The following is a 12324-nucleotide window of genomic DNA, read 5'->3' on the forward strand; positions in this document are numbered from 1 at the left end:
AGGGAGCATTTTACAAGAAGGTGTTGTGATTGCTGCATTGGACTCCGTTTTGGAAGATGAGATTCTTAAAGCACAGGAGAATGCCCCATCTAACACTCCCCATGGGAGGTTGTTTGTGCGTAGGACCTTTAGGAGAGATTTGTTTGTTGAGTGTCATGAGTCTCGGTTGGCAGGTCATCCAGGAATTTCTGAGACCAAGAGACTTGTGGGTCGCAGTTTTTGGTGGCCTGGATGGCAGAAGGAAGTCATTAAGTGGGTGCGTCAATGTACGGTGTGTGCTAGATCTAAGTCTTCACATACTCCTGCAGCGGGGTTGCTTTGCCCCCTGGAGGTTCCTAGTGCACCTTGGACACATCTGGCTATGGACTTTATTACTGACCTTCCCCCCCTCTGAGGGTTTCACAGTCATCTGGGTGGTCGTGGACCGTTTTAGCAAGATGTGTCACTTGGTTCCTTTCATCAAACTGCCCTGCGCTAAGACACTCGCTAAGGCCTTTGTCAAGGAAATTGTCAGACTACATGGCGTTCCTACTGACATTGTTTCGGATAGGGGACCTCAGTTCGTGGCTCGTTTTTGGCGTGCTTTTTGTGACAGGTTGGGAGTTCATTTGTCGTTTTCATCCGGATATCATCCTGAGTCTAATGGCCAGACAGGAAGAATCAGGATGTTGAGCAGTTCTTGCGTTGTTTTGTGGCAGACAATCAGGAGGGGTGGTCTGAGTTTCTGCCACTTGCTGAGTTTGCTCTTAACAACCATACATCCTCTTCTGCTGGTTGTTCGCCTTTTTTTTGTTGTTCTGGGAGACATCCGTCTTTTGGGTCATTCTCCAAATTGGTATCGGCTGTGCCTGAGGAGGAGAGTTTTTCCGGTGATTTGGAGAGAGTTTGGACGGATGTGCGTGGTAATCTTCAGGAGGCTAACAAAAAATCTAACAGGTACTTTGATAGGAAACGGCAAGAGGTTTTGTTTGCTATTGGTGACATGGTTTGGTTGTCCTCTAAGAATCTACGGTTGAGGATTCCTTCTAAAAAATTGGGTCCCAAAGTTTGTAGGGCCCTTTAAGGTGCTTCAGGTAGTTAACCAATCTGCTGTTAGGAGGTTCCTACCTCCTGGAAGATTAATCCGGTATTTCATGTTTCTCTGTTGAAAAGAGCTTATGTGTCGGATGGAGACGCCTCTGCCACTGTTCCTCCGGTGGTGGAGGACGGGGAATACGAAATTTCCCGCATCCTAAATTCTAGACGGTATAGAGGGAGTTTGCAGTATCTCGTCGCTTGGAAGGGTTTCGGACCCGAGGATAACTCATGGGTGAGGGCGGATGATGTTTCTGCTTCCAGACTTGTCAGAGCGTTTCACAAGAGGTTTCCTGATAAGCCTGGGCCTAGGGGATCCGGAGGATCCTCATAGAAGAGGGGGTACTGTTAGAACTCTCCTGTTAGGTTTTTTCTATCTTGCTGGTCACATGACCTTTTTTGCCTATTTAATCCTGCTCCGCCCTCCTGGCCTTGCTGGACTTCATTGTAATTTCTACTCTTAAGTTAGCCTGGTGCTTAGTTACCTTTCTCAGTCAGTTTAGCTAGGTCTTCGGACCTTTATGTTCTATGTTGTGTGTTTGTCTTTTACTGCTACAATTTCTGCTAGGAGGTGTCCAACTTTATTCCAGTCCCTAGTTCTTGTAGAGATCCCTCCCTTGCATCTATAGGTCTTCGTACAGACTAGCCGAGGACTTTAGCGGGTCTGATCGCAGGATCAGGTTCCCCGTTACATCGTAGGTATCTAGCTTAGTTCTATTGTAGGGGACAGATCTCCTTTCTTTCCTTAGTGCTTGTAGCAGATCATAACAGAAACTGGCTCACATGAGGACCGCCCCAGGAAAGGAAGACCAAGTGTCACCTCTGCTTCTGAGGATAAGTTTATCCGAGTCACCAGCCTCAGAAATCGCAGGTTAACAGCAGCTCAGATTAGAGACCAGGTCAATGCCACACAGAGTTCTAGCAGCAGACACATCTCTACAACAACTGTTAAGAGGAGACTTTGTGCAGCAGGCCTTCATGGTAAAATAGCTGCTAGGAAACCACTGCTAAGGACAGGCAACAAGCAGAAGAGACTTGTTTGGGCTAAAGAACACAAGGAATGGACATTAGACCAGTGGAAATCTGTGCTTTGGTCTGATGAGTCCAAATTTGAGATCTTTGGTTCCAACCACCGTGTCTTTGTGCGACGCAGAAAAGGTGAATGGATGGACTCTACATGCCTGGTTCCCACCGTGAAGCATGGAGGAGGAGGTGTGATGGTGTGGGGGTGCTTTGCTGGTGACACTGTTGGGGATTTATTCAAAATTGAAGGCATACTGAACCAGCATGGCTACCACAGCATCTTGCAGCGGCATGCTATTCCATCCAGTTTGCGTTTAGTTGGACCATCATTTATTTTTCAACAGGACAATGACCCCAAACACACCTCCAGGCTGTGTAGGGGCTATTTGACCAAGACGGAGAGTGATGGGGTGTTACGCCAGATGACCTGGCCTCCACAGTCACCAGACCTGAACCCAATCGAGATGGTTTGGGGTGAGCTGGACCACAGAGTGAAGGCAAAAGGGCCAACAAGTGCTAAGCATCTCTGGGAACTCCTTCAAGATTGTTGGAAGACCATTTCCGGTGACTACCTCTTGAAGCTCATCAAGAGAATGCCAATAATGTGCAAAGCAGTCATCAAAGCAAAAGGTGGCTACTTTGAAGAACCTAGAATATAAGACATATTTTCAGTTGTTTCACACTTTTTTGTTAAGTATATAATTCCACATGTATTAATTCATAGTTTTGATGCCTTCAGTGTGAATGTACAATTTTCATAGTCATGAAAATACAGAAAAATCTTTAAATGAGCAGATGTGTCCAATCTTTTGCTCTGTACTAATATATATATATATATATATATATATATATATATATATATATATATATATATATATATATTACACTATATTATGTGTACACTTCCTTCCTTACCTTGTTAGTTGGAACATCATTATTTCTGTAATTTATGTGTATATGAAGGTTACTAATGGTTCCATTGTATTGCAGGTTGAACAATATCACAATATTATCTTTCAAGGTCCAGAAGGAAGCCTGCAGGAATATATAGTGGATCAGTTATCATGCTGCATTAAGGTATTATGCTTTGCTGATTGTTAAGTATGGATGCATATGAGTAACTCTAGACAGCTGATAAATGGCATCTTTTCATAACAGCACAAAGAAGAGGCTACTGGATTTAGCTGTGATATTGTTAAGGTTGAGGTGGAGTCTGAGTTGTCGAAACAGCAACTTGTAGACATATTCATCAATTCAGGTAAGCATCTCATGGGATGGAATGGCTAATAATTATTTTGCATAGAAAGCATAGGTATGCATATACTAACATTTTGTTTTATTGCCTTTCCTTTGTTTATTTTTTTATTACTGCTGCAGACCAGGAATGATGTGGTCTGGCAGCAATTACTAGTTTCCACAGACTTGGATGTTTTATCATGTTTATGTAATCTTAGTTATTTTACTATATCTGTGCGGTGAGCTTTGTTCTGTTACCAAATCTATGCCTTGGACTTGGAACTGCTACACTGCCTGGACAGGAAACTCATCTACTCATTACACTTTTTTGTATTTTTAGTAGCGTAACTTGAAGTTCTTGGGCCCCAGTGTTAAATCTCCATTGGGACTGACCAGCTATCACAGGTCCTTCTAATAATACTGGTCTCGTTTAACCCAAAGGGTCCTTTTGGACCTCCTTAGCTGTTTGGACCTGGTGCGATTGCAATCCCTACACTCACTATACATAATTATGGAATAACCATACATATTTCAACTGTACTCAGTACTGCAGCTCAGTCACTTCATAAGGCGATATCTAGTCATACAGTAATGTTCAAAATAATAGCAGTCCAATATGACTAACCAGATTAATCACTGTTTTTGATCTAAATGATATTACCACATGTCAAACAATTTATCAGTTGGTGGAGAAGATTCTAAGAAAACCAACAGACTCAGCATTCATGATCTGCATGTTTTTGAGTCTGTGTATTTGAATAATTAGTTGAAAGGGGGGCTGTTCAAAATAATAGCAGTGTGGAGTTCAATTAGTCAGGTCAATCATTCTGTGAAGAAACAGGTATGAATCAGGTGGCCCTTATTTAAGAGTGAAACCAGCACATGTTGTATATGCATTTCTCCTTGAAAGCCTGAGAAATATGGGTCGTTCGAGACATTGTTCAGAAGAACAGCGTACTTTGATTAAAAAGTTGATTAGAGAGAGTAAAACTTATAAAGAAGTGCTGACAATAATATGTTGTTCAGCTAAAATGATCTCCAATGCTTTAAAATGGAAAACAAAAGCAGAGAGACATGGAAGAAAACATAAGACTACCTGTCACACAAGGTGTGGGAAAGACTAAGTGCAGCACAAAGGGAAGGGGGGGGAGCCCAAACACTAGTAAAGGGGGAGTGGTGACCCCTAGGCAGATATAATATCACCCTGCCTACCCTACTGTCCCTATATAGGTTCCACACCTATCGCCGAGCAGGACCCGAAGCCCTGGATGTCCCTAGAGCTTGGCCCTAGATAGGGATGGGGAGGGGTGAGCACTGGTCAGGCCCCACTACAAACTAAAGACAACAAGGTAGACAAACAAAGGGGATAAACTTAGCTTGAGCAGACACCAGAGGAGTAACGCCAACTGTCCTCCAAGGGCACCAGAGAAGAAGCTAGCCGACTGCTAATGCTCCAAGCCTGCACAAAGGTACATAGAAATATCACCGGTGATTCCCTGGAGCAAACTGAGTGTTTTTAACTCCCAGGCAAGGGTGTGTCGATCAGCCGCAGGAGGGAGGTCGCCGCTGGCTCCTAAAGGAATAAGGATTAAGAAGGCTTCTGTAATGCCAAGTGCAGTGACCTTCTACAGCCAGATCCAGAGCGACTGTCTATTATACCTGACATATCCATGACACTACCATTCGAATGGATCGAACAATAGCCAAATGGCAAAGGCTCAGCCAGTGATCAGCTCCAGGATAATCAAAGACAGTCTCAAGTTACCTGTGAGTACTGTGACAGTTAGAAGATGCCAGTGTGAAGCTAATTTCTTAGCAAGAAGTCTCTGCAAAGTCCCACTGTTAAAAAAAAAAAAAAAAAAAAAAAAGACATGTACTGAAGCGGGTACAATTTGCAAAAGAATACATCAACTTGCCTAAAGAGAAATGGAGAAACATTTTGTGGACTCATGAAAGTAAAATTGTTCTTTTTGGGTCCAAGGGCCGCAGACAGTTCATCAGATGACTTCCAAACTCGGAATTCAAGCAACATTACACTCTGACGACAGTGAGGCATGGTGGTGCAAGCATCATGATATGGCCATGTTTCTCTTACTATGGTGCCGGACCTACTTACCACATACCAGGGATCATGGACTAGTTTGCATATATTAAAATACTTGAAGAGAACATGTTGCCTTACGCTGAAAAGAGTACATATTGTGAGTTTGTAAAGACAAATGCTGACACTGCTATTTTTTTAGAACAAACCGATGTTCATTTTTTGTTATTTTCTGTAAAGTTGTTAACACTTATATACTGTACATTTCTCTTCATGTTTTGAATTAGAAAACAGTGTGCAATCTTCCCAATGTATGGAAATAAAAACTAGTATAAAGATGTTGTGCTTAACTCGTTTTTGAACAGACTGCTATTATTTTGAACACTACTGTAAGTTCATGTGCACTGTCCACCCCTGAAAAACGTTGATTGGGTTTGTATAGCTGTTTTGTCCATTCTGCTGATCAATGAGTAATGAACCTAAAATGTTAGTAGATGTTAGTACATCGTAGCAATATACTCACAAAACCATTTTGATGTATATCATACTTTTCAGTTGGCCATACAAAAAATATTTGGTAACCTTAAATATGGTGGTTATTACCAGGAACTCACTATTGCTAGAACATGACTGGATTTGTGATTAATGTGACTAGCGATTATTCTTTTCTGGTCACACTATAGGTTATTGCAGGGCTGTTTTGACAATTGTCATTAGTTGATTGCTTTCTATTGTATTCAGGCTGTCTGATTCCAGTTACTAATACACCGCCATTCAAGAAGAAAACCATTATTGTTCTGAAAAAATTGGAAAAGGTCTCCATGTTGGAACTGCTTGGAGATTTAATGTCTTCCTTAGAAAATCGAGGCTTGGAAAATGCATTTTGTGTTCAGAGAGGTAATTAAAGATTAGTTCATTGTTTCTGCTGGTTCATTCTCAAGTGTTGTGGTTATCACTGTTAATCTGACGTGTGTGCTGTTTTAGCCAATGGAGTGTCCGAGGCATGCTACTTCCATGAAGATTGCTTTCTGATGGGTACAGTGGGAAGATCTCGTCTGCAAGGATCTGAACTACTAGTTCAGCAGCATTTCCGTTGGGTTCAGCTAAGGTGGGATGGAGAGCCAATGCACAGTTTACTCCAGAAAGTTTTGAAGAGGAAGGTTTTACAAAAGGTATCACCTTAACTGTTGTTATACGATAAAAAATAACATTACAGTGCATTTTGTAGATCACTATGGACATTTGATTCCTCCCTGACTGCTATAGCTTGTGTCACGGGTGTGTCAGGTGTGACAGACAGTCGCTCTGGATCCGGCTGTAGAAGGTCACTGCGCTTGGCATTGCAGATGCCTTCTTGATCCTCTCATCTCTGTAGTATAGTTATATCCTTCTTCCTTTAGGACCCAGCAGTGACCTCCACCTTCTGCTGATGATTGACACACCCTCGCTTGGTAGTTAAAAACTCTGTTTTTCCAGCGAGTTGCCGGTGATAGTTCTATGTACCTCTGTGCTGACTTGGAGTTCTGGCAGTCGGCTAGTCTAGTCTTTGATGCCTTTGGAGGACACTTGGCGTTATCTCTCTGGTGTCTGCTCAAGCTTAGTGTATCCCCTTAGTTTGTTTACCTTGTTGTCTTTAGTTTGTAGCGGGGCCTGACTAGCACTTATCCCGTCCCTTCCCTATCTAGGGCCTAGCTCTAGGGACATTCAGGGTTTAGGTTCCTACTCGGCGATAGGTTCTGAACCTATATAGGGACAATGGGGTAAGTTGGGTGATATTAGATCTGCCTCCACTCCCCTTTTCCCTAGTTGTTGGGCTACCTTCCCCCTAGTCCCGCCATTATACACTTATTCCTTCCCTCACCTTGCGTGACAGCTTGAGGGGAGATTGGTAACAATGCATTTCTATGAAACTGAAATGATAGAAAAAGTGTAGTATCATAGCGGCTGAAAAATGGCTGCTGTTTCCTACTTCCTGGACCCAATTACTAGTTAAAGAAGAGGTCAGCAGCATAACTATCTGACTGGTACACAGTGATTGATCAAAAGAGTACACCGCACACCCATATCTATTAGTTCTGTCCATAAATCGACTTTAATGTTCAGCAAACAATAAAATAAGAACATTTTGAGCAGAATACTTCCACTTTGATACATAATATATTTACATCACAAGTGTGAGCTGGTTAAATGCCATAGATTCTTCTTTTTAAAACACAGCATCCTTAATAAGGTGTGTATCCTGGAGAAATGTCACAATTGATTTGCAGCCTCAGCACATCTATAATGTAGAACTATTGATCATCACTTGCTGTAATTAGAAGACAAATGAGAGTTTTATGCAACATGTTTTCCAGTCACATTGTGCTTATCAACTATTGGAAAGTACTTCATGCCAATCTATAAAATGTAAGAGATCTCAGGTTTGCAATAATCAGATTAAGTTTAGATTTTGTGCTGCATCTTCTACTCATCTGATAACAAAACATATTGCATAATTTGAATCCATTAGCTATGTGTGCCCTTTGAATAACACCCGTGAGAATATTTGGTCATGTATTTCTATTGCTCTTACAATTTTCAGAGACTGGTGTTTAAAGGGAACCTTTCCGTCTGTCAAGTTTTTTGACTATGTAATCTGAGGGCAGCATGAGGTAGGGGCTGAGACACAGATTTCAGGGATGTGTCACTTATTAGGCTGTGTGCTGTTGTTTCTATACAATGAGTGTTTTATCAGCAGGAGATTATAATTGCCCAAACTGGTGCCCAAGAGAGACCTGGTCTAACAACACCCTTAGCAATGATTAGACGTTTACTGTCAATATACAGTGTACACAGAAAGCTGTGGTGTGGGCATGGCAGCTTTCTGAGCTCTGCTATATTCTACATCTAAAAACTCTGATTGTAGCACAACTGCTGCACCCAGTAAAGTAAGTGATACATCACTGGAATCAGGGTCTCTCTCCCAACATATGCTGCTCTCATTTGAGGTAGCAAAAACCTGGTGACAGATTCCCTTTAAATGTATTGTTTGTTAGTTAGACATCCTCTATTGAATATCCATTGGAAATCGGTGTAATATTTTATTTCCCTTGTGGTAGTTCTGCAGAGGAGTTGCACCCTTACTGCTGGATCTTCCGCTGTTCCAGCTGAGGATACTAAAAATGTGGGATACCAAGTCATCGCCTAATTATTATGACATTTTCTAACAAGTTCTGTTTAAAGTTAGGGTTCACATTCTGATTTTAGTATCCACTTAGTGTCTATGCCAGGAAAAGCTCCTGAAGTTCATGACAAGCATATCCCATTAGCATGACAGAAGGAAAAATAAAAGTTATTTTGGCCTGTACAGTTATGTTATTCTATAACTTTATGGTTAGATCACAAGAAAGTTATAGAATGTTGTAGTAGCCTATGGCATTTCATACAGTGGTACAAGTATGAGCCACACTCCCCCAGTAAAAAAAGAGTGCATGTGAATATGCATTTTCACAATGGGACTCTATAGGGGATGAATACCACTTCATGGCATTTGTTAAAGTTTGGAGATTTTTTGGTCATATACTTCAAATGGAGGCCCTAAACATAATGTGAATGGAGCCTTTTTTATACACTCAGTTTAAAATAAGCATTCATTTTATATACTATATGTCTTAAAATAAAATACTTTTCGTCTGTTTTATGTTTTAGTTCAAAGGTAAAACGCCTTCACCCTGTGACCCTTTATGCAGAGGCACTGACTGGATATACACGGTTTGGCACCAGCTGAACTCCTGCTTATCCCGCTTAGGCACCCCAGAGGCCCTTATCGGCCCGCAGCCTTTTATGTCTTGCCCAATAGTACCTGGAAATCTTCATATAATGGTGAAGTAAGTCCACAATTGTGATTCTTCATACCTGATTTATCACTTCTTACCAATACTGGGTTGATTCTTTCTAAAATTAAAGCTTTTCATATTTCTTGCTCATCTTATAAGAACACTTTAGCATATATTTCTTATTTATGCATACTTTTCATAAATTCATGACAATGTGAAAACGTTTTATAGACCATTACTTATTGAAGTTTTCATATATTTTTCTTTCCATATCTGATGCTCCTAATGAGTTATAGACGTGGTTAATAGTTCTTCAGTAACCGAGAGCGAAACTTTGTTTTTATAGGTGGATGTCAAAATTGTGGAATGCAGTAATAGTTCCAAAAGTCCAAGAAGCAATCCTGTCCATTGCCACATCAAAAAGGGCCTCTGTTCTCGGACATGTTACAGCCAGAAAAACTCCAAGCCAAGGTCAACAGGCCATTGTTAAGGCGGCTCTCAGCATTCTGCTTAACAAAGCTATTCTCCATGGCTGCCCCGTTCCAAAACATGGTAAGAATGGCCTGTAAAATGGTTAGGAATAATATTCAGAGTTAAGTATAAATAATAGCACTACAACAATCTTTCACAGCTTAACTGTTTTTCCACTAAAGGGGTTGTCCTACCATTAGGGTACAAGTCTGCAATCACTATATGTGACTGCAGTCTTGTGAATCCTCACTCTGCACAGACTGGGCACTGTAAGGATACTCCAGTGCCAGCATCGGGAGCTGGCGCTTATGTGAATGTGAAAGTATGCAATTTGCAAACTTCTGGCCACATTCCGACTAGACGTCTGGCCACATTCCGACTAGACGTCTGGCCTCACTCAATACACTTGCATTGAGCGATTCTGCGCATGCCTAGTCTGCATGTGACCACAAGTATGCAAATCACATACTTGTGGTCATGCGCACGCCAGCAACACAGAATCCTCACTAAGTGAAGAAAGTTCATTTCTTTACTTAGTAAGTGAAGAAATGAACATTACTAAGCTTGGATTGCAATACTGTAATGCATTTGAGATTATAGCTGACAAATACAGAGTATATATATAACAAAACTACATCTCATCCAACATTTCCCAGTCACCTTCCTCTGATAATGAAGACTTGAAGATAAGATAGTAACAAGAAACAAATATTGAAATCTCTATATATAAGGGAGTTATTTGCACCATTAGTCAAACAGTTTACTAATTTAGAAGGTGTAAGGGTTAAAACTAAACGCAAATAAAATCTCACCATCTTCATTTGCCTATTTCAACTGGTTGCAGAAATAATATACTGTACTGCTGTTCCAATGCTATATACTAGTTTGCCCATCTTGTTCTTCAGCGGTGCTTAGCTTATTGTGTTCATTAACCCCTTCACGCCATGGCCATTTTCTGTTTTCGTTTGTTTCCTCCCCTTCTTCCAAAAATCATAACTTTTTTATTTTTCCATCAATCTAGCTGAATGAGGGCTTGATTTTTGTGGGAAGAGTTGTACTTCTGAATGACAGCATTCATTCTACTACATAGTGTACTGGAAAATGGGAAAAAATTCCAAGTGTGTTGAAATTTAAAGAAAAGTGCAATTTCACAAAGTTTTTTTTTTTTTTTTTATTTACCACGTCCACTATATGATACCCGTAACGTTTTCATTTTTCGGGATCTAAGGCTGTGTGAGGGCTTATATTTTGCGCCCTGAGCTGACTTTTCTATTGATACAATTTGGGGGTAGATACGATGTTTTGATGCAGCGGCCAAAAAAAGTAATTCTGGCCTTTTGTTTTGTTTTTTTTGTTACTCAGTTTACTAATCGGATTCATTTATTTTAGATTTAGATTTTAATTGATTGGACTCTTACAAACGCAGCGATATGTGCTTTTCTTTTTTTTAAATTGTTTTACTTTTATGGGGCAAAAGGAGGTGATTTGAACTTGTGTTTTTTTTTCATTCTTTGCAAAACCTTTTATTTTTACTGGATTTAATAGTCTCCTTAGGGGACTTGAAGCTGCGATCATCTGATCGCTTGTGCTATACATAGCAGAAATCACGATCTCCTATGATTGGCAGCCAGAGACTGGCTTTCACAGGAGGTTCGACAGGCATCCGGGTCTTCAACAGTCCCCCGGCTGCCATTCAACCCATCGGTGCCCCGCGATCGTGTCACTGGCGCGCCAATAGGAGCATGGAACGACGTGCGCTCCTGTCAGCACGTGTTAAATGCCGCTATCAGCGATTGACAGTAGGATTTAACAGGTTAACAGCCATGGGCAGAGCTCCACTGCATCCGCCGCTGTTAGACCGGTTTCACACGTCTGGATATTTCTGGTACCAGAAAAAACAGTACCGGAGATATCCGTGTCCGGGTGCACCTGTGTGGCACACGTGTGGCAACCATATGCCGCATCAGGAGCACACATACCGGCGCCTGAGAATCAGCTGTGCAGTTAGCGCTGTTCCCAAGCGCCGGGTGCTGAAGGCTGCCCTCATCATTGCCTCCTGCCGGTGCTGCGATCAGCGTAAGCAGGGGACCATGATGAGAGTAGTAGTCTGCTCCCGGTGTCTCCACCTGTAAAAATAAGAATAAAATAAAAAATCCATATACTTACCTGTCCTAAGTGTCCCCCGCTGTAATCCATGCGACCGATCACGCCGGGGAGAATGACTCCTGCTGTGAGCGGGACCCAGACCTCAGCTGCGCTCAGTGAGTGACAGGACACCACTCGCTGAGCGCAGCTCCGGAGCCGCTCACTGCAGGAGTCATTCTGCTCCTCTGCTGAGCGGTCTCATGGATTACAGCGGGGAACACTTAGGACAGGTGAGTATAAGGATTTTTTATTTTATTCTTATTTTACAGTTGGACACGGGGGGAGCAGACACTACTATTCTCATCATTATCCCCTGCTGGTGCTGATCGCAGCGCCGGCAGGGGACTATGATGAGGGCAGCGTTCAGGCGCTTGGGAACAGTGCTAACTTGGGAACAGTGCTAACTGTACCGCTGATTTCCAAATGCCGGTACTTGTCACACGGATGGCATCCGTGTGCGGTACGAATTTATATGGACCCATTGACTTGAATGGGTCCTTGTGATTCGTGCTGCCGGCC

General features: G+C 41.9%; 1 protein-coding gene across 1 annotated transcript in view; it reads left to right on the forward strand.

Annotated features, from left to right (window-relative positions):
• CTTNBP2 (cortactin binding protein 2) overlaps positions 1-12324 on the forward strand; it is a 148859-nt gene that overhangs the window by 117711 nt on the left and 18824 nt on the right. Inside the window, exons 13-18 of the mRNA XM_073651904.1 lie at positions 3088-3174; positions 3256-3355; positions 6116-6271; positions 6359-6546; positions 9062-9240; positions 9536-9741. Of these exons, the coding sequence (XP_073508005.1) occupies positions 3088-3174; positions 3256-3355; positions 6116-6271; positions 6359-6546; positions 9062-9240; positions 9536-9741 (916 nt within the window). The remainder of the gene's footprint in view (positions 1-3087; positions 3175-3255; positions 3356-6115; positions 6272-6358; positions 6547-9061; positions 9241-9535; positions 9742-12324) is intronic.

The sequence above is a fragment of the Phyllobates terribilis genome, unplaced genomic scaffold (genome assembly GCF_046119375.1).
Source record: "Phyllobates terribilis strain yellow unplaced genomic scaffold, ASM4611937v1 Scaffold_11__3_contigs__length_659146591, whole genome shotgun sequence".
Taxonomy (NCBI): domain Eukaryota; kingdom Metazoa; phylum Chordata; class Amphibia; order Anura; family Dendrobatidae; genus Phyllobates; species Phyllobates terribilis.